Raw genomic sequence first — 26,351 nt, 5'->3', positions numbered from 1 at the left:
CTGCTTTCAAGACTATTTCTTTATTTTACAGAAGTTTGATGATAATGTATCTGGACATAGTTTTCTTTCAGTTTCTTCTGTTGAGTTCACTGACTCTTGAATCTGGAAATCTATGTCTTTTAACAAATTTAGGAAGTGTCCAGCCATGACTTATTTCTTCAAATATTTTTTCTATAGCAATTTCTTCTCTTCCCCTGAGTATTTCAGTGACGTATATGTTAGGTCTTTTGAAGCTGTCCCACAGGTCTCCCTGAAACTATTTTTTTGTTTTAAATATTTTCTCTATCTGTTCTTCGGAAAGGGTAATTTCCATCTATCTTCAAGCTGACTGACACCTTCCTCCAACACCTTCATTCAGTTATTAACCCATCCTGTGAATTTTTTTCTTTCCGATATTGCACTTTTAATTATAAAAATTTCCCTTTGTTCTCTTTTGAAGTTCCTATGTGTCTGCTGAGAACCTCTATCTTTCCTTTCACTAGTGTTCACCATTATCTTGCAGAACACGGGATAGTCTCTGATAATTCCAACAAGTGGGTCATCTCGTGGTTGCCATCTATTGGTTCTTTTCCTGAGAGGTGGGTCCAGTCTTTCCTGGTTCTTTGTATGCTGAGTAATTTTAGAGTGTGTCCTGGACATTGCGAAGTAGTTGTGAAAACTCTGAGTCTTAGTAAATCAATATGAATTTAGCAGGCAATCAACCTCGTTAGGTTCAAATTGGAAGTCTCACCTTCTATGTGCAATTGTTTCAATGCCAACTAAAAAGCCTCCCTTATGCTATAGCATGATATGTCACTTGTTTTCGTAACGTTGCCACCAGTTACTTCTTTGAAGAATGAGTCCTAGAACTCCTGACCTCGTGACTCACCCGCCTCGGACTCCCAAAGCTGGGATTACAGACTTGAGCCACTGTGCCCAGCGAATTAGCCCTAGGATTCTATACATCTTTCCCTCTCTGCTCTTCAATTTGTTACATATTCAAAGTAAAGCTTAATTCAAACTGTGCTCAAATGGACACCAACCAATGGGTGGCATTACACTGAGCCGTAATTAAGCCAACCTTATTATTTGATTCTATGCCTAATACCGATATATTTACCTTTGCTTCTGTCTCTCTACTGTAAACATTCATTTTATTTATAAAGACAGTTTCTTCGGAAATCCTGCTTTCATCCCCTTTATTTAAATTTCCTTACAATTTAAATTATGTGATTATCAGCACATGAATAAAATGTTCCTTACCTGTACCTTTTCTGAGGAGTCTACTAATCCAAGATCCAGGATACTATCAGCTCCATTTTCCCTGAAAACAAAAAGTCTTTCACATTCCAGATAACGGAGACTTCTAGAATTTAGTGTATAATTTAAATTTAAAAGGACTTACTTAAAAAATACATTCAAGTTTTGGAGTCAATAAATATCCAATGCATCCGCTAGTACTAATGCAGCATGAGCAGAGAAGTTGGTAATACAAATCTTTAAAAAAGTATATCACTAGATCCTACATGTATGATTCAAGATAATGGACTAAAGGCTACCTGACAAAATGAATGTGGTCTTCATAGGGGTGCTGGGACACTTCTACAATGCTCAGAGGGAGCACTATAGAAGAACAGAAAAATGTTCAGAAAGCAATCCAATAGGAATCAAATTCTCTAGTGAATTTAATGATTCTAGAACACTAATAAATTCACGGTTTACTCCAGAAAGCCAGGTGAAAGCCGTCAATATTGTTGAATATTGGTTGCATTCAACAGAAAACATGACTAAATATGCAACTCTTAACATATATTCACAAAAATTGTTTTACCAAAAATGTACACTGTTCTTGATTTTTCTATAATGGACTAAGCTATATCAGTGTGCTGTAGCTCCAGAGACAGGGCAGAGGAATAAACAAACAGTACATAAAATCCAGAGAAGAAAACCAGGAGCATCAGCGAAGAAAATACAGTTCTCTCAATAGTCTATGGCTTGGACCATTAAAGGCTCTGGAAGTGGCTGTTTAGCTCTAGTGCACAGCCTACCAGCTTATACATCTCTAGGACTGTATCTAATCTAAATTCCTAACTCAAAATCATGATTAGGAAGAAAAAAATACAAATTTTCATCTAAAATAATAAACACTTCAAAGCTTCAAACTGGGTATCAGAGTAGCCCCAGGATAGAAACTACAGCATAAATGTGACCAATTTTTTTTTTTTAAGACAGAGTCTCACTCTATCACACAGGCTAGAGTACAGTGGCGCAATCTCAGCTCACTGCAACCTCCGTCTCCCGGTTTTAAGCAATTCTCTCTGCCTCAGCCTCCAAGTAGCTGGGATTACAGGCGCTCACCACCACACCCAGCTTATTTATTTACTTATTTTATTTATTTTTTGAGACAGAGTCTTGCTCTGTCACCTAGGCTGGAGTGCAATGGCATGGTCTTGGCTCACTGCAACTTCTGCCTCCTGGGTTAAAGCCATTCTCTTGCCTCAGCCTCCCGAGTAGCTGGGATTACAGGCGCCTGCCATCATGCCCGGCTAATTTTTGTATTTTTCATAGAGACGGGGTTTCACCATGTTAGTCAGGCTGGTCTCGAACTCCTGACCTCGTGATCCACCCGCTTCAGCCTCCCAAAGTGCTAGGATTACAGGCATAAGCCATCGTGCCCAGACATTTAAAATTTTTTTTTCAGTAGAGACACGGTTTCGCCATGTTGGCCAGGCTGGTCTTGACCCTCCTGACCTCAGGTGATCTGCCTGCCTTCACCTTCCAAAGTGCTGGGATTACAGGTGCAAGCCACCACACCTGACCTTATCTTCCTAAATCACTTTTACTTGTCACCTTGGAAAAAGGGATATGTAATCTGTTACATATTTTTTAGATTTTATATTAAATTCATACTTTACAGAACAGAAAGCAAAAACCTGCATGAATTTTTAAGATAAATCAGGAAGACTAAAAGAAATTTCATGGTTATGGCAAGAACACAGGTATATTATGGCCTTTGCCAGGAGGGTATTCTGGTAAGTGAATTTGAGATTTACTTTCTTTCAAGTAATTTCTAAATAACCTAGATAACTATTAAAACCCTACCTTTCTAATACATGAGAAGAACTAAGCTGTCTCACTATGGAATTTAAGCTATCATTGAAAAATACATTAAAAAAATAAAAATGCATTTAAAACCTTATACTTTATGACATATTTTTTAAGATACGATGGCACCCACATACTGAAAATAAGTAGCTGATGTTTAAACTGAAATGCCTTCCCAATTGTACACATTACCGTCCATGTGCAATAATGAGTTCCATGGCCTCATCCACTCTTGCTCTCAGAGAATCTTCACTTGCTAGAAGGAGAAGCAGTTGAGCTGGGGATAATTCCAACAGCATGCCAGTGATTTTACTTGCAAATGCCTGTAAATGATGAACAAATGTTAACTTGACTACTCTCTAAAACCTCTTGTCTAATTACATCTACAATCTTTTATTTAAAAAATTAATAATAAAACAAGAAACTTGGGTAACACATACAAAAATTTCAGAACCAGATCTTTTATGAAACTGGAAGGTCTTTTATGAAACTGGAAGATCAATCGTAGAAAAATTTGGCAGGGAATAAACAGTCCTTGCACTACCACATCTTGTTAAGGCTACTTATAATATTTGTATGACAAGTTTTCTTTTTAGGTTTTTTTATATCTCTGAGTTAAACATACATATACTCAACTTCCATATATTTTTTTTCTTCATCAGAGAGCCAGAAATATCTTTTACTTAGGGTTAAAAAAAAAAGGGGGGGGGATAGGGTAAAGAAAAAGATACCTATGTTTAAGGCTGAGGACTTACCAGAAGAAATAATAGTTTTCTGTTATTCCTTCACTATAAAATGTGTACATACAGTTATGCATAAAGACAAAAAACATAACTAATTTGTGTATTTCGTATCATATAAAGAAAAACTCTTGATAGAACATTCAAAATAAAATTCTTCCTGCTATACTAATCAGCATTAATGTGTTCCAACTACAGTTTGCTAACAGTCTGCTCCAAAAGTAGTAATAATTTGTTCAAATAAAGATACAAATAAATATAATGCACAGCAAATTATTTAGTATGCAAGGAAGGTAGAACGGAGACAGTGTCCCAACATAAGGTGGGTGGAGGAAAAAATAAATTCAAGCTATACAGTTACCCTTCAGTAAACACTGCCTTATTCCCTCCTGAGCTTCCTTCTTACTGCAGAGCTAAAAAGAGTCCTCAACCATGTGGTTTTGCCAGTAGCTGACAATTTTTTTTTAAACACCACCTTTAATTCAAAAGCAAAAAAATAACACAGCCAGTTAAGAGGTAACTAAGTACACAGTACACACTGGTTGCATTGCTTGTACACGAGGATAAAGTCTCTCTCCAAGTGCCTGCCGATGTGCTGGCAAAGGATCGGGATCATCACTGGGATTCCCTTCAGAGGCTGGCCTAAAGGGCCTAGTGTCGATGGAAAGCTGTCTTCTAAAGTCTCTGTAAGAGAAGGAAAACTATTATGACTTCATTTCCTTTGACTAACAAGTAAAAATATCAGCACAAATAGTAAAAAAGTTAGAAAACTAGAGCATACAGATTGTTCAGTTATGGTACCAAGGTGGCAGAATGCCAAAACAGATGATGGTTAGGAAATAAAGATTATCTAGATTTTTGTTACTTAATTTAAAAATTTTATTGTAAGGGAGTAGGACCTTAACATACCAGATATCAAGAGTCCACACACAATTCTGGAAATTTTAGTCAAAAGTAAAATGCAATCCATCCTAACAAGAGAAAACCTCAAAGATTTTAAACAGCACAATCTGCCAAAATTAATTTTTTTTTTTTTTTTTTTTTTTTGAGATAGAGTTTTGCTCTTGTTTCCCAGGCTGGAATGCAAGGCAATGGCACGATCTCCGCTCACGGCAACCTCTGCCTCCCAGGCTCAAAGAATTCTCCTGCCTCAGCCTCCCAAGTAGCTGGGATTACAGGTATGCGCCACCCCACCTGGCTAATTTTGTGTTTTTAGTAGAGACAGGGTTTCACCATGTTGGTCAGGCTGGTCTTGAACTCCTGACCTCAGATGATCCACCCACCTTGGCCTCCCAAAGTGCTGGGATTATAGGCGTGAGCCACCATATGTGGCCTGAAAAATTAAGATTGTTTAAGATAAACTTAGGAGAGAATGATACAGGTAAAAAAATTCAAACAGTAACTTCAGTCAGATAAAGAGAAAATAATTTCAACTGCCTCTGGGTTTTTAAAGCAGAACTTTTTATTAGTTAACAGACTATTCTTAGTTATTGTATTTTATTAACAGACTATTCTTAGTTACTATACATATGTTCAAAATTAAAACTTTACTTTTCTAAAAAACAATCCATAATTAAGATTCTTTCATTTACAGGCCTATCTCTAATTCATCCAAAAAGGTGGTACTGAATCAAAGACACAAAATTTACCTATCCCGGTCCCTCCGAGAACCTGCTCGCAAACCACTACTCCTCCTCATTTCCCTTTCTCTCTCCCTTTCCCGATCTCTCTCTCCTCGGTTCCTTAATCTCTGCATTAAACCTAGAAGAAAATAAGAAATATACTGTATTTAGATGAATGCAAATTCAACTACCTTAAATTTCAAAGTCAATGCAAAGAAATGAGACAAACGTAAAGAAAACATGACAGCTAAAGATTATCCTTCCCTCGCATCTGTGTTGTTAACGCCTTTCTCTCCCTATGGGTTTTCAGGGTTAAAGGTGACTGTGTAGAATATACCTGGCACAAAATAGATGTTCACTCAATATTCGTTAATTTTCTCCCTTGTCATGTCAAAGTTGTGAAATAATATACAGCAAGTGAGGTTATGATAGTGTCACTATAAATAATGCTGAAATTTCTTACATGACTAGACTCATTTAAATATCATCTGTTCTTAGTTTTGGGCATGAAAGCATTAAAGGCAACCAGAGTATTACCTATGATTATGTTTAAATTCCTAAGCCCAAGCCAGAGTACGGTTTCCTGTAAGTGTACAAAAAAGATAGTTTTGAAATGTTATGATTTCCCAGTTTCGAGTTTCCTCATTCACATCTCATTTCTTTTCATTATAACATTAAAGAAAGTGAAATGGTGAAACTGATGAAAAGCTGAGGAACTCTCACCATCAATCCTTTCTATAGCTCATTCAGTCTCCATCCACCTACAAGTCTGATAATCTTCTGCTCCTACTTGATGTGAATCTCCTAAGGCTTTTGTAATTTTCACAAATTTTAAAATTTGCTCATTGTAATCTTAAAACTTAGCTAAGAGTCCTAACCCCAAAGTGCTGATCCTCAGTGAGGTAATAAGCTTGCACCAGGATTCTTTTTTTTTTTGTAAGTCTTACTAAACAGTGAGCTTAGTGACACAGTTGATTTACACTTGGCTGCAAAATCTTCTTCTCACTGGGGAACAGCAACAAGTTTGGAAATCGTAATTTGAACAGCACTGCTCTTAGAATAGCATTTTCTTCTCAAATATCCATGTGGGTTAAATATTGAAGTGGAGGAAATGCTGCAATTTGCTCAGTGAATTTTTATATCACTATGTATTTTACAACCTCCTACCCACCCGCAACATGTAACAATTGAGATGAAAAACTAGTACAATCACAAACATTTATCAAAATAAATTTATCAAAATAAACGTAAAGAAATTGTCATCAATTAGAATAGTTTAAATAACATTAAATCAATCTAGAATAAAATTATGTAAAAATGTAAATTTATACTCTCACACATATATAAACCATGATTACCACTGTTGGTTTGAGGGACAAGGAAAGAAATTTTATGATGCTTGTTATCTGTAGACTACTTACTTGTGTGGGTGCCTTTGTTGGCATTTTGGATACACTCTAGATTTGGCAATTTTTCATTTGACAAAAATGCTTGTGCAATGGCTGTATAAAAACTTCGTGCTACACCACTGCCCTCTCCTGGCTCATCCTTAAATGTGACTTTTACTCTGTGTACAGCCATTGGTGTAGTAGCACATCTTCGACCGAAGTGATTGTTAAGCTGCCTCATAGTCTGCTGAATGAGAAGATCTCGATCCCGATCAACCTATTAAAACACATCAAGAAGTAGTAAATTCAATGTTGGAAAGTAGTTAGAATTTTTTGTAGTTTGAATTTTTCTATTTTCAATCTGAAAATCTAGTTTTAGCTTTTCCTTGAGAGTTTAAAAAACTACAAAGTAATCAGAGTTCTCAGAAGCTTATCCATTACGAAATACAATGTTTAAACCATTAAAGCACACAAGAAGGTCTTGCAAATTAAATCAGGACAACAGAATTTAATTCAATTCTAACACTTTCTTTCAAAGGTTTATTGGAAAACAATAATCTTGTTCAATTTTGGGATACACCAGAATACCAAATAATCAGAGATGTTTAAAAAAAAAAAAAAAAAAAAAAAACAGAAAAAAACACAGATGAATTCCTTGATGACAAGCTAAGTGGGCAGGAGGCTGGAGGGGAATTAACCAAACTGGAAAATTGTTTGCATCTTTTCTCACAAAGATATATATAATCATTAATGAGTGTGTCTATCACCTGTAGCTACATAAAAAGCCTCTGAAATGAGAGAAAGCCAACTTAGAAAAAAAAATGGGCACATCAACTGAGTTAAATACAACTATCCTAAATATATGAAATAATGTTTAACTTTGCTCAAAATAAGATAAATTCAAATTAAAACTATACTGAGGTGCTATTTCTTACCTATCAGATTAGCAAAAATCTAGAAGTTTAACAAATGCTGGCAAGACTGAGGCAAATCATGTATTCTCACATTGATGGTGAAAATGCAAAATTATGCAACTGCTATGCAGAAGTATCCGTCAATGTCTAGCAAAATCACATGCACATACTCTTTGACCCAGCAATTCCACGTCTAAGCATCTATCTCAGGGACACACTAGCAAAAAAACACAAGGCCATTCATCACACTATCTGTAATAGCAAAAGACTGGAAATAAGCCTGAATACCTAGCCTGTAAGGGATTAGCTGCAAAAAATGCGATAACAACCATAAAAGTGCAGTATATTAAGCAGCTATAAAAGGAAGGTAGAACATTTCACATTTTCTCTGGGATATACTATTAACTGAGAAAAGCAAGATGGAATAAAATGTATAGTATGTTTGGGGAGGTGGGAGGAAGTATGTAATACACACATATGCTTATATGTTTTAAAAGGGAGGGAAGGAAATAAACTTGAAAAAATGGGTAAAAGAGACAAGAATAGACTTATATTCATTCTTTTGTAGAGTTCACTCTGCCACACTGTAGATATTTTACATTGATTACAAAATAAAACCAAAAGAGGAAAAAGGAATCCCTAAAATCTGAAAGCAAAATGAAACAAAAGGTCCTAATCATATAGAGCTGGTAGCAAAACCTACAAAGAGAAATTACTTCAAGTGACTTTAAAATAAACCTCCTTTAACTGTGTTATCTCTAACTGTATATGATCTAAGGACAAACATCTGCAAATAAATCTTTAATTATTTTGAATAATCATTTTGTTAGTGGTAGTGTTGATGTTATAATTCTTTTTAAGAGACAGAGTCTCTCACAGTATGTTGCCCAGGCTGTCCTCGAATTCCTGGACTCAAGCCATCCTTCCACCTCAGATTCCAGTGATGTAATTCTGACTGCTACTGTGTATGTTGTGGCATTAAAACAAATGAGTAATTTGATTAATGTTGTTGGGAAGTTGGATATTCAGTCTGAAAGAAAGGAGATAAAGACTTAAGATCTAAGAAGCAAGGCCAGGTGTGGTGGCTCACACCTCTAATCCCAGCACTTTGGGAGGCCAGGGTGGATCACCTGAGGTCGGGAGTTTGAGACCAGCCTGGCCAACATGGTGAAACCCTGTCTCTATTAAAAATACAAAAATTAGCCAGGCATGGTTGCAGACACCTGTAATCCCAGCTACTCAGGAGGCTGAAGCAGGAGAGTCTCCTGAACCCAAGAGGTGGAGGTTGCAGTGAGCCAAGATCATGCCACTGTGCTCTGGCCTGGGTGACAAAGCAAGACTCCGCCTCAAAAAAAAAAAAAAAAATCTAAAAAGCAAAAATAACAAAAACAACCTTGTGGTCCTACATCTTGAATTTGAATTGGGAGTATCAATATTAATTCATTATTTTATTTTTTTAAAAAAAGAACAAAATAAAATGCACTGCCAAACTGTTATCAATTAAAAAGACCTAGAAACCATGATCAACCCAGTAGCAATTTGCAATCTTAGAGCACAGACTGTAATCTCAAAACACAATTTCCTACTAAAAGGAATCAAGGCTACTTTAAGAAATGGCTGATTTAAGGTCTGCGACAGGAAATGCACAAGATGAAACATACCAGGAAGTAAGAAAGTTATCAAAAATTACTGGGCCAATGCCAAAAGGACTGAGGAATCAAAATTGACTCAAGACTCCCATTAGCCAAAGAAGACACAATTTGAGCATCAATATGAATAATAATCTCAATGGAATTAAATACATAAAAAAATCTTTAAATCAAGGCATGCATAATGATACTTAAAAACTAAAACAAAAAAATTCATAGAGGATGCTAGGGAACCAAACTGCCAGAAAAAACCACTATTCTAAATTTGATGGTTACAATAAGAAAAAAATAAAAAGAAACCACACACACACACACACACACACACACAAATAAAAAATAAATTTGGCAGTTTAACATGTCTTTTATTTTCTTTAATTTTTTAATTATAAGTACATATACCTAAGTAAAGCTATTGTTATTTTGTATGTTTTAAAATTTATATAAATAGCATGCTACAGGTATAGTATAAGAAAATCTAAATACCTTTACCTCTAGTGATAAATCTCTTGACTGCTGGTTTCTCAGTTTTTCCATTTCTCTACGGAATTTTGATTCTTTTACCTCAAAACCACCCAATTCAGTCAGGATCTTTAAAAAAAAAAAAAAAAAAAAAAAAGCATGACAGATTATTCCCTGAAATATGTGCTTATCAGGCAGAATGGAATTTAAAGTGCACAAAATACATACTGATCCAGGTTCTGCTCCAACATCTTCCATGAATACCCTGCCGAACAGTTCTAAAGAAAGGCGCCAACGTCCTAGCAGCATATCATGGGAAATAACCATTCCCATAAAGCTACACTGTGGCCTGTAAGAAGTTTAAGGGAAGGGGCGGGGGGGAGGAAATACTTTAGCCAATTTCAAAGACTGATGTTTTTCGTTCAATGGTAGTAACTTACTTTATTTATTTATTTTTTTTAATATTCTGAGGTCTTAACTTCTTCAAACTGCATCCTAACAGAGAACTTTTCCATAGCTACTTGTTCCCCACAGAACTTATTATTTTTCCTCCCTTATTCCTTCTGTCTTCTACATACGGATAAATCCCTGGACTATGTCTTACCTTCATCTTTCATTTTATCTCCTCTCCTTAAAGTCCAATGTCCATCTCCATTTAGGTGACTCCCAGATTCACCTCTACTTCAAACTTGCACCATGAACCAGAATTTCCATTTGTTAAATAAATATGTCCACGTCAATGATGCTCAATTCAAACTCAGCATGGCTAAAACTTAATATGGCTTCTTCACCACAATGACAATTCTGATTTTTTTTCAATAGTACCATCTCTTTCCCTAATGCCCTGACTTAGAGCAGATTTTAATTTTTCTTCCTCCTGTTCCATCAAAGTAATCAAGTCCATCTTAAGTTTCTCTTCCTTTCCACCATGTCCTTTCTATCCCCAAAGTCAACATTCTGCCTCAGCATCTTTCCCCCAACTAACTGAAACTATTAATAATGACAAACACCTTTCTAACTGGCCTCCTTACCTCTAATTCTCTCCAGTCTGTTTCTGCACATTCTAACCACCTCAATTCAATCCATACTGCTTCTAGGAAGCTTGGGCCACCCAAGTCCACAATTCTCCCCTGCCTTATGTGGTTGTTAGACAATGTATATACAATGTATCTTATTTTCAAACTAGGTTTTAACTCCAATCTAAGCAAAAAAATTATTATGCCATGTAACCAAAAAACAGAGTCAACAAATCATACTAAGCCACAGTATATACTAACAAATTTTTATTAGATAAATAAAGAACCTACCTCTTGTAAGAGAATTACAGACTTGGAAAAGGAGCACAGATAAGTGTGAATCACAAATCTAGAGAGTTCAACTCTTTCTAATTATTCAGTTTCCCCTTAGCTGAACTGCTAACAGCAAGTCTATAAATAGTAACTAAACATGGATATACATTTTTAACACTGTACTGAACAATAAAAACAAAGGGTCTTAGCAAATACCTGAAAGATGTGAGAGGTGGCCCTTCACTTTCAGTAAGTCCTATTTCTGCTAGTAAGCTACTTTTTAATTGTGCAGCAAGATCATGAGCAGATGGCCCTGGTTTTGAACTCTCAGCTTCTTCTGGCAGCACGGGCTGTTCTTCCCCTTCTTTTTTTTGCCGGTTTTGCATGTTCATTACATTTTTCAGATTGGCAGCATAAGACATTTTTGTTGGAAGAACCTATGAATATTTGCATTTAAAAGTTACAAATGAAGGGAAAAAAACTAACTAGATTTTGTCCTCAACTTAGTAATACAGGAATCATATGCAAGTTTTTTTCCCTTTCTGGAGCTTCAATGGTTCTGATGGCCCTAGCTGACCACCAATTTCAATGCATTTACCAAACCAACCTCAGACAACAATTTTTTTTTTTTTTTTTGAGACGGAGTCTCACTCTGTTGCCTAGGCGGGAGTACAGTGGCACAGTCTTGGCTTACTGCAACCTCCGTCTCCTGGGTTCAAGCGATTCTCCTGCCTCAGCCTCCCAAGTAGCTGGGATTACAGGCGCCCACCACCATGCCCAGCTAATTTTTTTGTAATTTTAGTGGTAGATGGGGTTTGGCTATGTTGGCCAGTATGGTCTTGAACTCTTGACCTCAAGTGATCCACCCACCTCACCCACCCAGCACTGGGATTACAGGCGTGAGCCACCACATCCAGCTTTTTTTTTTCCCCCTCTTAAATTCACTTTTTGGCCTGAGCACAGTGGCTCACGCCTGTAATCCTAGCACTCTGGGAGGCTGAAGTGGCCGGATCACTTGAGGTCAGAACTTGGAAACCAGCCTGGCCAACATAGCGAAACCCTGTCTTTACTAAAAATACAAAATAATTATCCGTGCGTGGTGGCGGGCACCTGTAATCCCAGCTACTTGGGAGACTGAGGCAGGAGAATAGCTTTAACCCAGGAGGAAGAGGTTGCAGTGAGCCAAGAATGTGCCACTACACTCTAGCCTGGGTGACAGAGCGAGACCCTATCTCACAAAAATAAATAAAATAAAATAAAATAAATTAACTTCTTGCCTTGGAACTTCAGAGAACTTTTAAATAAATCTTTATAATATCAGTGGTACTTAAGTCTCATATATTTTTAATATTTTCAGTACTGCATTCTCTTTTTTATTACTGAGATAATAAAAAACATTCTGTTCAACTACATGTCTTCTAAACCTGCTTTTTAATGTTTTACTACATTTTCAGTGGACAAACAGTAGAGTATAATTTTAGGCTCCCAAATCGGAGCTATATCTGAAAACTAGATCTACCACTTAACTAGTTGTGTGACACAGACATTCCCACATGAAATTTACTTACTCTCTTCAAGACTCAATTTCTTACCCAAAAAATCAGGGTGATAATGCATTCTACCAAACATAGTTATGAAGATGGAGACCAATGCCCAGGAGACAGATTTAGTCCACAAATATTAGGTATCATCATTAATGCTATCTTATTTATCTAGTCTTGATTAAAATTAGTTCAGCAAGTTAAAGTTGCAGCCAAAATTACACATGCTCATCTACAGACTTTTATTATACATGAAAAATTTAAATTTTCAGCCACATACAGCAGTCAGCTCTGTGAAACAGACAAAGCACATAAGGAGGATGGTATTTTATGGATGAAGTGATCTGACAGCAAGTTAATGACAGTGTTGGAATTCTTCCTACATTATATCACAAGGCAGGAAATTCTGACACTTCATTTCAGAAAATATAATAGTCTAAATTAATGCATTTCTAAAAATCTATATGCTGGGACAAGTTGTCCTTAATAAATATTATATTGCAAAAACTTTTACTGTCTTACCTCTAGGCAGTTTCTATCCGCTGTAACCTCCATTAAACATTTCCCACTACTGGCAGATGAAGAATAAAGACCCTGACTTGGACGGCCAAAAAGATCCTCCTTTCTAGCATTTGGCTGAAATTTTAACAAAAATACTCTAGTTACATTGAATACTTTAAAGAAAATAAACTCAATTAGAAAGAAACCTTAAGACTAACTTGTTTAATTCACCTGCAACAGATGTGGCTGATCAGCCAAGGGGATGGCTTCAGCCAGAGGCACTTCAAATGGATTTGGGGGTATACACCCAAGGAATGTCATGGAGTCTGAACGTCGGAAAAATGGATGGTTTTGGCCGGTTTCTGCAGGAAGAGAGTCATCATCCTTATCATTCAAGGTAGCACCTAAACATAAAAAGATAAAATGTTTTGTTTTTTAGGAAAATTATTTAATTACTGGATTAGGGTAACAGACCTTTAATCTGCTCAATCCAAAATTCCTACTACCTCTTTCATAAAATTTTAATGCCACACAAAAACAAGTTTATAGTCCAAACTTTTGGTATTTTAAAGTAAATGTAACAGTTTAATATGGTTACAATGTAAGTTTTATGTTATGTGCAAATTTTATGTTATATGTATGTTACAATAAAAAATGCAAAATAAAAACCAGCATTTAACAATATTGTGCCATTTTGTATTGGACAGAGGTTTCCCATATCCTCCTCTTTATCTTTTGAGATACCCACCACCCAAATACAGTTAGATTCATGAGTATATTCAGGACCCAACTCACTGACAACACCAAACAGAGGAGATGATCAGGAGCTGAAACCTGAGCATTTGCTAAGCAGAGAGTAATGTCTGAACAATTTACATATCTTGATAGTAAGTCAGTACACTAGCACCAAATCTCCTCAATGGAGTAAAACTTTGGCAGTGCCTTGTTTGCATATCACATATCAACAGCAGTGAGCTATGGCTGGGTTCTCAAAAAATGGCAGTTAGGCCAATTGTCTTTCCACAGGTTGAATAAAAGTACTAGTTGACAATAACAAACTGGCGAATGCATTATTTAGCCCCATTTGAAATAACTGAAACCCACAAATAAACTCCACTAGACCCCAAAGTGTGATATTGAAACTTCTGGATAAAAGCATGGAGTTGGGATATTTTCTCTTTTCATTGTATTAATTGCTAGCATTCTGATATTTAGGAGCTGTAACTGGTAATTCTCATTTTCTTGACTAAATCTATTTTGCATCAATATTAACAAAGGTTTTGCTAAGATTTTATTAAATGTAGTAACAGTACATTAAGAGTAAAGGTAAACATAATACTAAGACAAATATAAGATAGAAGATAAAGAAAAAATACTGTTGGAAAGTTTGTAACATTTCTTTAATACATCCTTAGTTTTGCAATGTATAATGCAAGAATGTGTAAGCACAAATGGACAGAAAATGTAAGAAATGAGACATAGAGAAGAAAAGAGAAATTCCCACCCAGACAGAAAATAATGAAGTTAAAAAGCTTGAAGGGGAACTACTGAGGCAGCCATTTCTTGAAGTAGATTAGCAGATTTTCTGTGCACTAACTTTGATTGGTGTCATCATCATTTTCATGTTCTGAATCTTCATTATCAATACCCAGTTCCAAGAGTTCTCGCGTCCTTTAAAAAGACAAGTGAGTCATTTTACCTAAAGTATTTGTATAATATGAACAGTAGCAAAAGTCAGGGAAAACACAAGCAAAAACACACTAAAAAGGTCACTAATGTATCTAACCAATTTCAAACATTGCAATATATTGTCAGAATCTGGGAAATGGTAGAGTGAACAGGTTTATGTACTATTATTACAAAATGGACTCAATAGAAGAAAAAGCAAATCACCTAAGAAATAGCGAGTACCTACATAAACTCTAACAGAAAACATGGACTGGGCATGGTAACTCAGCCTGTAATCCCAACACTTTGGGAGGCTAAGGCAGGGGGATCACTTAGGCCAGGACTTCAAGACCAGCCTGGGAAACATCATGAGACACTGTCTCTCCAAAACATTAAGAAATTAGCCAGGCATGGTAGCACACGCCTGTAAGTCCTATCTACTTGGAAGGCTAAGGCAGGAGGATCTCTTGAGCCCAGGAGTTCAAGGCTGCAGTGAGCTTTGATTGCACCACCACATTCCAGCCTGGGCAACACAGTCAGACCCCATCCCTTTAAAAAAAAAAAAAAAAAAAGGAAAAAATGAAGATGACAGATAATCAGGCCAAACTATCTCAAGCATGAAGTTTAACCAGATTCTTAGGTTTCCTATTTTAAGTGAAGAGTGGCAATGGGGAAAGGTTGGATAAATTCAAGCCCACTTTCCCACATAAAATGGTCCTGTGCTAGTTCTCTTTTGCAATGCTATTCTCCTTACTTCAAATTTTGACAATGTACTAATAGAGACCATACCAAGCAAGTATTTCTCAAATCAATCTCATGGCAAGAATGGATACCTTTTGCGTTCTAGTTGAGGTGTATCCAATGTTGTCTGCTGATTCATTGCCTTAATCCAGTATATAAGTGCTTGAAAAACATATGCCACATGCTTCAATGAGCAAACATCCAAAACTGGAAGAACATCAGAATGCTCATCATTATGAGACCGCATTAGAGACAGGGCATAATTTAGGAAGTCTCCTCGTGCAGACATCATCCCTTGACGGGCGCTAAGCAAGGTGGCACGTCTATAAGAACAGAAAGAAATGACAATGTTTATTAGAAGAACACAAATGTGAAATTTACTATCATAAATAAGCAAAATTAGGAGCTGAGAATATTCATAAATACAAAGTAGTTAAGCCTGCTGCTCAGCTTTAGAAATATAACCACTATGCATGATTTACAGTCTTATACTTTGTATAGAAAAGGAATTCCAGTATCCTTTGGAAGGGCAAAAGGAACTCCTTCCCTGAAGAGAGTGATTCTCAAACTTCAGGGTCCATCAAAGTCACCTGGAGGGCTTATTAAAACAGACCTCTGGTCTAATCCCCAGAGTTTTAGTAGGTCTGGGGTAGAGCCCCAGAATATGCATTTCTAAATAGCTCTTACGTGAGGTTGATGGTGCTGTTATCTAGGGACCATACTTTGAGAATCACTTCATTAAAATGACACCAAAAACATAAGCAATGAAAGAAAACATAGATATCCTGGGCAACATGGTGAAACCCTGTCTCTACTAAAAGTACAAAAATTAGCTGGGCATGGTGGCAGGCGCCTGTAATCCCAGCTACCTGGGAGGCTGAGGCAGGAGAACTGCTTGAAACTGGGAGGTGAAGGTTGCAGTGAGCCAAGATCACGCCACTGCACTCAGCCTTGGCAAGAGAGCAAGACCCTGTCTCAAAGAAACAAACCAACAAACACCCAGATATAAATTGGAATTTATGAAAATTAAAATTGTACTTTCAAAGGTACCATCAAGAAAGTGAAAAGATATCCCGGAGAATGGGACAAAATCTTCCCAAATTATATATTTGATAATGGGCTTATAAGCAGAATAAAGAACTCATACACCTCAATTTTAAAAGACAAGCCAATTTCAAAAATGGGCAAGGCCGGGTGCAGAGGCTTACACCTGTAATCCCAGCACTTTGGGAGACCAAGGTGGGTGGATCACTTCAGGTCACGAGTTCAAGACTAGCCTGGCCAAAATGGCAAAACCCCATCTCTACTAAAAATACAAAAAAGTTGGCTGGGCGTGGTGGCAGGTGCCTGTAATCCCAGATACTCAGGAGGCTGAGGCAGGAGACTCGCTTGAGCCCGGGAGGCAGAGGTTGCAGTGAGCCAAGATCACACCACTGTACTCCAGCCTGGACAATAAGAGCCAAACTCGTTTCAACAATAACAACAAAAAAAGGTGGGGGGTAGGATCCAAATAAGACAAACGAATGGCCAGTTAGCCCATGCAAAGATGATCAACATCACTGACCATTAGGGAAATGCAAATCAAAGATACTAGGTCACACCCACTGGGATAGTTATAACAAAAGACAGATAGTAAGTGTTGGTGAAAATGTAGAAAAACTAAAACTCTCATACATACACTGCTACTGAGAATGTCTTCCTCTTTGGAAAACAGTATTGCCAGTTCTTCAAAGGGTTACAAACAGTTACCATATGGCCCAGCAGTTCCATAACTAGGTATACATTCAAGAGAACTGAAAATACACATCTACACAAAAATCTATACACAAAAGTTCATATGAGCATTATGCATAATAGTGGAAAGGTGAAAACAACCCAAATGTACAACTGATGAATGGATAAACAAAATATAGTATGCTCATACAATGAAATATTACTAGGAAATGAAAAATAATGAGGTACTGATGTATGCTAAATATAGATGAACCTGAAAATCATTATGCTAAGTTAAAGAACCCAGTCACAAAAGACCACATACTGTATGACTCCATTTACAGGAAATATCCAGAATCTATTGAGAAGGAAAACAGATTAATGGTTGCTTAGGAAGGGGAAGGGGGGGAAGTAGGGGAAAATGAAGAATGATTGCTAGTAGGTTTTCTGTAGAGAAGATTAAAATATTCCAAAATTCATTATGATGGTTATACAAGGCTGGAAAACTATGGAATTGGACACTTTAAATGGGTGAATTATATATGATATGTGAATCATTACATTAAAGCTGACAGAACACCGCCACCAATCATGATCCGTTATCAGAATTCTATGTTCTCTGGGGTAAGGACTACAGCCTAACAAAGATAAGGCTTTCGTCTTTGTGAAGCAGCCTTCCTAGGACAGGAAAGCTGCCACCTCTCAAATCTCTATCTTTAGAACAGATATCTTTACCAACCATTCGATTCTGCATAATTGACATTTCTACCATTTTTTCCCCAGTTCTCACGTGTTCAAAAGCAAGTTTGTCCATTACACTACTCTAGGTTTTTCTCTTTAATTTTCCTATTAGTTATTCAGGATCAAGGTCTAAATATAAATGATGCCCCTGCTACTTAATCCCTCAACAAGGCCCTAAATTCTGTTTTTGATTTCAATGCTTCTCTCCCCTCCTTTTGGTCTTCACTGCTCTACTTTAGTAACTATTACCTCTACTGTAGATGCCTATCACTGTCTTTCTAAGTAATCTCTTAGACCTTTGTCTTTCCTCACTTTATGATCTGCCCAGAGTAACAAAGTTGTTTATCCTGAGGTCGAAATAGAACCAAATCCTTGGATTTTGACTTTAGGTATGAGGTACTTTTACTATATTACTGCTGTTGCTCTGTTGTTCAATATTTGAGCTGATACCTACTCCTGAAAAAGGTCACTTTATAACTGAATAGAAAAGAATATAACAAATACATAGATATATATTTTAATTATAATTCAACAGGCTAGGGGAGGCAGAAAAAAAGAAATGTGATTTGAGAAAAAAAGAGCAGCACTGGTAATCGCACATACTTTCCCCCTCCTGAGTACAAAGTACATTCATAACCAATCATAGTCAAATAACTTTCTAAGAGGAGAAGGGGAGGTCTTCAGGATAATGAGACAAACATAGAGACCAATAACTTCAAAAATAAAAAGGCTTTAGTATCAGATTCCTATGATATGAATGGATTTTTAAAAATAGCTTGGATGGTAACTAGCCTATTCTGCCTCAACAAATAATGCAAGCAAGTCATTTCTTTCTCCCTTCACAGTATGATGAGGTCTTACATAACAGCAACTAAAAAGCTTTACCCTTCTAGGATACAAAGATTCTATCTAAACACACAAGTATAGATACTCCTCGACTGAAGATGTGGTTATGTCCTGATAAACTCATCATAAGTGCATTTAATACCACCAATAAACTCATCATAAAGTACAAAAAAATTATAAATTGGGGACCAGGCAAGGTGGCTCGCACCTGGAATCCCAGCACTTTGGGAGGCCAAGACGGGCGGATCACACGGTCAGGAGATCTAGACCATCCTGGCTAACACGGCGAAACCCCGTCTCTACTAAAAATACAAAAAATTAGCCGGGCGCAGTGGCGGACACCTGTAGTCCCAGCTACTCAGGAGGCTGAGGCAGGAGAATGGCATGAACCCGGGAGGCGGAGCTTGCAGTGAGTCAAGATGGCGCCACTGCACTCCAGCCTGGGCGAGAGTGCGAGACTCCATCTCAACAACAACAAAAAAATTGTAAGTTGGAGATCCATTTTAAGTTGGGGACGTTCTGTATATATGAAGAATTTCATACCGTCTGCCTTCAAGTGTTCGTAAGCTAGCTTCTTCTCGCGCAGTCATCCTCTCTCTTCTCGCTGAATTCTGAGAAGCGTGAAGAGGATGATTTGGATGTCCAGGATCACCAGCAGATGCTAATGCAGAACCATAACGTAATTGAGCTTCAGTAGAATCCATAATACTGACCATCCAGTTCCAAGTGGGAATAAGCTTTTCTTCTACATAGTTCTATGAAGACCAAACTAAAATAGTTAAAACTATCCAAACAGAGCTAAATTCGATACAGCAGCAGTATGTCAACTTTTAAACATTTGTAACATTTAATTCCCCTAATACTGGAATTCTCATAACTGACAGCCAAAAAAATACACTGGAATGAGAAACTTTTCAGTGCTTTCGTACCTGTAAGTTTACTGCATCTTGGTAAGTCAATTTCACGGCTGCTGGAATCTGAGAGTATACTAGGTGATTATACTTAGGAATAAGGCCCATCAAGTCTGAGATTTGTCTAATGACAATGCTGTAAGCCCTGGCTAAACTGCTTGCAGATGTTAGGTAACTGCTGGCGTTGCTAGCTTCCAAAGCAGCTGCTGCAGCTGCAGCACTTGTACTGATGGTACCACTCCGGCGTAAGTTTGAAGGATCAATATAAATCAAACCCGCTGAACTTGCTATAAGGAAAAACGACAACGACAATGAGCTAATGTTAGTTTTTAATTGTGTTTCACTGGGATTATATATACTTATGTAAATCTAAATGGTCAATTGTGGTAGCCAAGCAAAAAACTTTGCCCAAACCACACTATTTTGGGGAGGGGAGTATGGAGGGGACAAGAATTAATATAAAGTTCTCAACTGGGGGAAATCTGATCCCCATAGCACCCCCCCACACACCCTGCCAAAGGGTCTATACATTTGGCAGTATCTGCAGACATTCTTGGTTATCACAACTGTGGGAGCCAAGGGGCGGGGAAGAAGGGTGAGAGGGGTTTTACTGGCATCTAGTGGGTGTAGGTTAGGGATGCTGCTTAACATCCCACAATGCACAAGACAGCCTCCCACAATTATCCAGCCCAAAAATGCAATAATGCAAAGACTGGGAAACCCTGCTATAATTATATGTGCATAATTTTTATATTTGAAACTCAACAAAACAATGAGGAACTATCATAAAACTAATTTTATCCCCAGATGAACATGCATAAGTTTAAAAATCTATCTAAGTATTCTTAGGAATACCAAGTTTTCAGACTTGCCTGCTGGTGTAGATGTACTGGAAGGGGCTGTACTGGCTGCTCGCTGATGCTGGGTGTTGCGGACAGCCCACTGCATTGAGCGGGGAGCTTGGGCAGCACCACTGGCATGGGAGCTATTTGTGGTTCTTTCTAATGGTTCATCGAGCATAAAGGTCTCCTGTTCTATGTCGTCACTCTGACTACTGCTGCTATCAGAATCACTCGAGTCATTCGATTGAGAATCATCTTCAGAAAAGAAGGCAGGAACACTGCTTGCTCCTAAAATTTTTATTTTTAAAACCAAAAACATTGTGAGTTTAATAATTAAAATTACAATCTACTCCCTCATTCAGGAAAACATACATATTAAACATACATATTAAACACAATGCCAGACTGTATTTAATAATCCACAAAACCCACCACTAAAATAGTTTTTATTAGAAAATAACTTAAGTCTGGCTCTGTGGCTTAGGCAGGAGTGCAGTGTCACCATCTAGGCTCACTGCAACCTCTGCCTCCTGGGTTCAAGTTATTCGTATGCCTCAGTCTCCTAAATAAATAACTTTTAGTTGGGTGTAGTGGCACATGCCTATAATCCCAACAACTGAGGAGGCTGAGGTGGGACGACTCCTTGAGCTCAGGAACTCAAGACCAGTCTGGGCAACATAGCAAGATCCCATCTCTTTAAAAAAAAAAAAATTAGCCCGATGTGGTGGCTTGCACCTGTAGTCCCAGCTACTCAGGGGGCTGAGGTAGGAGCTCAGGAGGTCAAGGCTGGAAAGAACTCTGACTGCACCACTGGAATATCCAGCCTAGGTGACAGAGTGAGACCCAATTCCAAAAAAAAAAAAAAGACAAGAAAATACAAATCTTTTAAATAAACTTTAAAATTCATTCATTATTTAATAAGCAGAAAAGCTGGAGAAAGAGTTATTAAAATAATACTTTCTTTTCTAATACCCAGAGAACAAGGATGAAGTTATAAAAATGCTTAGCTACCCTTGCGTATATCACACAAAGTATGAACAAATCCACACTGAATACACACACACAGCCTTAGCATAAGCAAGAAGGTTGTTGGGATAAGGCAACATACCTGCTTCTGAACCAGCAGTCGCTGCAGTGACAACGCTTCTGCGCCCACTAGCATTATCTTGGTTGCTGTGGTTACTTTCACTATCACTTTCTGTTTCAGCTGCTGCTAACAAGTCCAGCTCCATATCACTCCCTAAAAAAATACATTTAAATAAGAAAAAAGCACACACTCACTATGGTTTAAAACAGGGTCTGATAAGCCAGAATATCATAAGGGTGGTAACTAAGAAGGCATGGGGGGTGGGAGTTGGGGAGAAGGGGAATTGTGTGAGAGAGAAGGGATAACTACTAAAAAAAGACTCAGTAACTACTCAACCTTAGAAGAATGGCTAGGGAAATTATGGTAGTCAACAGACTAGCACATCAGGGCAGTGCAGGGGAGGACTGAAAGTAAATATACAAGTTATCAGCATCTGGGTGTAATTATGGGTGATTTATTTTCCTTTTCTTTAATTTCCAAATGTTTCATAATGCACCTATGATTTAGTTTTTAAAAGTCTTTTAAGAAACTGACTTAAAAAGAAAAAACGGAAATTATTTTATATATGTATTATATATAGCACCTAAATTTTCCAAATAGATGCTATAGAAACCCTTGGCAGAAAGTTTAAATTGACCATTTCACTACACATTCAAATGAAGTTTCTCGCTGTATTTAATATCTCCCTTTAAAAGTACCTGATTTACTCATACTGAGTAATTTCTCAAATAACCTGCATACCATCTTCATCATGCTCATCATGTTGTCCCTCTGCCTCAGCATTTTCTTCCCCATGTTCTTCCTGTTCATCGTGATGATCCTCTTCTCCAGCCACACCCTCCACCACCTCAACCTAAATCCAGAATCTTATTTGTAGACAATCAAAGTACATAATAAACCTTTATCTCTACCAGTGTTCTCCCAAAGTAGCTAGTTAACTAAAATGCAAAGATCCCTAACCATAGAGAATTCAAAATCATGTATCAAGCAGTTTTGAAAATCTTCATCTGTTAGTGACAATTTGCTATCAAAAATTACATCCTGGCCAGGCACAGTGGCTCACACCTATAATCCCAACACTCTGGGAGGCCGAGATGGAGACGGGCGGATCACAAAGTCAAGAGATCAAAACCATCCTGGCCAACATGGTGAGACCCCAAATCTGCTAAAAATACAAAAATTAGCCAGGCGTGGTGCGTGCCTGTAGTCTCAGCTACTCGGGAGGCTGAGGCAGGAGAATCGCTTGAACCTGGGAGGCAGAGGTTGCAGTGAGCTGAGATCGCACCACTGCACTCCAGCCTGGGTGACAGAGTGAGACTCCGTCTCAAAAAACAACAACAACAACAAAAAAAAAACAGAATATCTTTGCTGTTAACACTGAGACTATCTCAACTCTTAATCCTTAGGTAAAGACAAGTTTGTGTCCAATTTCCTAATATCCAGTAAGTCACAAATTATTAAAATAATTTTACTATGTATAACCACAAATGAGAATATATAACAAACACCTACAAACTGGATGCAAATGCATATAGTAGTCTCAAGCTACTATTAACGTAATTTCTAGTGACTACTCTTCTTTTCCCACAAAATAAAAGCTTTTTAAATCTACCACAATTAAAATCACCTCTTCCACATCCGCTGAAACAATATCATCCTGTTCTTCATCTCTGCCCCGAACAGGCTGTGACTGGCTGATGCGCCTCTGTTGTGGATTCCTGATGATGTAGGATGACTGAGACTGACTGGAGCTGTAAAGAATCAGAAGCTTATGAGTATACTGCTGCCACAGCTCAGATATGCAACACATATTTTTATTACATCTGAGACACTTGCTAGGATGTGACTTTAAATCTGAGCTGAGAATTCTTGGAAACCAACAATACTTAATCTATAATATATCAGAAAATATAAATCTCAGAATATGTTTTTTTCTTTTTAAGTCATTTCAAATCTGTGTTGATGCACATATTTGTATGAGTCCATCCCATCGAAAAATTCTACAGGAAAATTTTTCCTCCTCCACCAGCAGGTCTCAGTTTCCACAGGCTCTGACAGCACCATTTGTCCATTAATAGGAAGTGTTTAATACAAGTGATCTAACTTTTAGGAGATCTGACATGATTTCTACTTTGAATGAGCTTATTAACTAATGACTTGCTGATGTTTGTGGGGAAAACATCAGTTCAAAAGCATGATTTTAAAATAGAGTCATAACCAAAGGCAAAGTGGCAAAAGTTTCACTTCCCTAAACACCTGACTTGGAAACAACCAAGAAAAGACAGTTGACTGGATTATAAAAGGAAAAGGGAGAACCAGAAAATACAGCTTAAAATACAGGCCAGAAATCTGAAATTGGCTAAATAACCCTGTCACCTATTATTTATAAAGAAATGGGGGGTAAAAGATGTTGAAATCAAAAGATCTTTAAGTGATTGCACTGACAGGTTCTTTCCTTATCTCAGTTGCTATGAGAAATGAGAATCAAACCAATTACACCTGAGAGTTGACTGAAACATCATGCTTTCAAACAAACAGATAAGTGGTCTCAATATGATGTTTAACACTAGAACTGTAAGTAACTGGTAAAACGGAGATTATGGATTACAAAAGTGGGAAAGGCTAAGAGAAAATCTGTAGAGATGAAAAAGGGTATTTCCAACCACTAAAGAGATTTCAATATTAAAACATAAAAGTCAGCATTGTGTGAAGCCACAACTAATGAGTATTTCTTTTTTAAAACAAACATCCTGGAACAAACATCCAAAGAACTATAGTCCCCTCAAAGTGCTTACTTTAAGAAGTTATGCACTTAGTATGTGTAATACTGCCAAAACAGGCTGGGTATAGTGGCTAATGCGTGTAATCCCAATGTTCTGAGAGGCTGAGGTGGGAGGATTGCTTGAGGACAGGAATTTAAGACCAACCTGGGCAACATGGCGAGACCCAATCTCTACAAAAAATTTAAAAAGAGTAATTTAAAAATACCAATACATAAAACTTATTACATGAACATCCCTTACCTGAAATGCTTGGGACCAGAGTGTTTGATCTTGTGTGTGTCGTTTTTTGTTTTGTTTTGTTTGTTTGTTTGGAGTATCTACATTACATATATTTACCAGTTGAGCATCCTCAATCCCAAAATCCAAAATGCTCCAACAAGCATTTCCTCTGAGCATCATGGTGGTGCTCAGAAAGTTTTAGGTTTTGCAGCATTTCAGATTTCACACTTTCAGATTAGGAATACTCAACCTGTGTAACTCCCCAGTTACTTGTGTGACTTCAACTTTTTTCCCAACAGACTTGCTGGCACAGTGAAGCACAACAGTCCTGAAACCTCGTCTAAAAAGTCCTGTTAATACACTTCTAAGTTTTGGGGACTTCTAGTTCCGGCAATTTGGCAGACTGTGCAGAGAAACCACTCTTGTTAAGGAACACACATATATGCTAGATATTTAAAAAAAAAAAAAAAAAAAAAAAAAAAGGACAGCTACACTGGTGATAAAGAGAAATGATTATCCTGTATAAAACTTGGAGAGAATAGTCCCAAAGGTACCTACTGATGTCTCTTGGGCTAGAAGGGCTTCAAGGAACCACAGATTTCACATGAGAGTCCGGAGGCTAAGCAAAGGATAAAAAGTCATCACAGTAATCTCCTCTTCTGTCACCCTCACATATACAACGCTGAACATAAATCTTAAAAGGACAACACCATGAAGCAGTGAAACAGAAAAATCATACCTCAAGAGACTTACCTATCTCAGCCATGAACGGATGCAGAAGTTCTCTTTTGAGAACTTCTAACTACAAGTCTGCATTTTAGAGAGTTTTGGACTGCACTCTACACTATAAAGCCTGGTTCAGTGTTGGTTAACTGTGTGGCGGCTCAACACTATCAGCAAGCACCAAGCAGTCTTCCTCTCTACTCTGTCATCTACTATCCAGGAGAATACAAAAAAAAGGAAGGAAGGATCTGTCAAGACAAGTCTAGCATCTAAACTTTAACTAGCTGTGTTACACTGGAGAAGTTGCCTAACTTTTCTGAGCCGTAGTTTCCCCATTTTACAAACTAGAATGATAGTGGTTATCTATGACGTATTGGGAAAATTAAAACAGGTAATGTGTCTACAATACTTAGGAAAGTTCCTAGTACATACTAAAATTTCAGTAACTGTTAGTTACTGTTATATGAAAGACATGGAAAGAAAGTAGAAACAGATTATTTGTTAAGAACATAACAAGAACATTTTCAAGAGGTGGAAAGAAGCAACGGAAAAAACCACTCTTAAGACTTCACACTCAATGGGGTGATATACACCATCTATAATCCAACACAAGTGAAATCCCAGAGAATGGTCAAGTCTGTGTTTTTAAACTTAAGATATCCTTGGAATACTAGTCAAAATACACCCTTTATGGGTAAGAATGTACTGTACTATAATAGAACTTTTAACAGTTGAAGAAAACATTAGCACTATTTCTTGATTATAACATGAGATCTCCTGCTGGGAAGATTTAGGAAGTTGCCTCAAGAAACAAGCAAAGGGAATGGAATAAAGAGAGTTTAAGAGTATATAATACTTTAATAACGAGACTAAGAACAAGATAACACAAA

At 37.3% G+C, this 26,351-nt stretch overlaps 1 protein-coding gene across 5 annotated transcripts in view; it reads right to left on the bottom strand.

The window, feature by feature from the left end:
• The window catches only part of LOC105476035 (ubiquitin protein ligase E3 component n-recognin 5), a 154,789-nt gene that overhangs the window by 11,843 nt on the left and 116,595 nt on the right, over positions 1 to 26,351 (bottom strand). For all 5 annotated transcript variants that reach the window (XM_071067924.1, XM_071067925.1, XM_071067927.1 and 2 more), the window contains exons 35-52: positions 23,364 to 23,487; positions 22,478 to 22,589; positions 21,758 to 21,889; positions 20,676 to 20,937; positions 19,826 to 20,090; positions 19,440 to 19,651; positions 15,689 to 15,919; positions 14,785 to 14,858; positions 13,419 to 13,591; positions 13,209 to 13,322; positions 11,362 to 11,582; positions 10,085 to 10,205; positions 9,887 to 9,985; positions 6,868 to 7,111; positions 5,474 to 5,585; positions 4,364 to 4,508; positions 3,277 to 3,407; positions 1,243 to 1,303 (exon numbers count right to left, since the gene is read on the bottom strand). In XM_071067924.1, the coding sequence (XP_070924025.1) occupies positions 1,243 to 1,303; positions 3,277 to 3,407; positions 4,364 to 4,508; positions 5,474 to 5,585; positions 6,868 to 7,111; positions 9,887 to 9,985; positions 10,085 to 10,205; positions 11,362 to 11,582; positions 13,209 to 13,322; positions 13,419 to 13,591; positions 14,785 to 14,858; positions 15,689 to 15,919; positions 19,440 to 19,651; positions 19,826 to 20,090; positions 20,676 to 20,937; positions 21,758 to 21,889; positions 22,478 to 22,589; positions 23,364 to 23,487 (2,833 nt within the window). The remainder of the gene's footprint in view (positions 1 to 1,242; positions 1,304 to 3,276; positions 3,408 to 4,363; positions 4,509 to 5,473; positions 5,586 to 6,867; positions 7,112 to 9,886; positions 9,986 to 10,084; positions 10,206 to 11,361; positions 11,583 to 13,208; positions 13,323 to 13,418; positions 13,592 to 14,784; positions 14,859 to 15,688; positions 15,920 to 19,439; positions 19,652 to 19,825; positions 20,091 to 20,675; positions 20,938 to 21,757; positions 21,890 to 22,477; positions 22,590 to 23,363; positions 23,488 to 26,351) is intronic.

This window comes from Macaca nemestrina, chromosome 8, assembly GCF_043159975.1.
Source record: "Macaca nemestrina isolate mMacNem1 chromosome 8, mMacNem.hap1, whole genome shotgun sequence".
NCBI lineage: Eukaryota > Metazoa > Chordata > Mammalia > Primates > Cercopithecidae > Macaca > Macaca nemestrina.
This window is presented reverse-complemented; position numbering and strand designations above follow the sequence as displayed.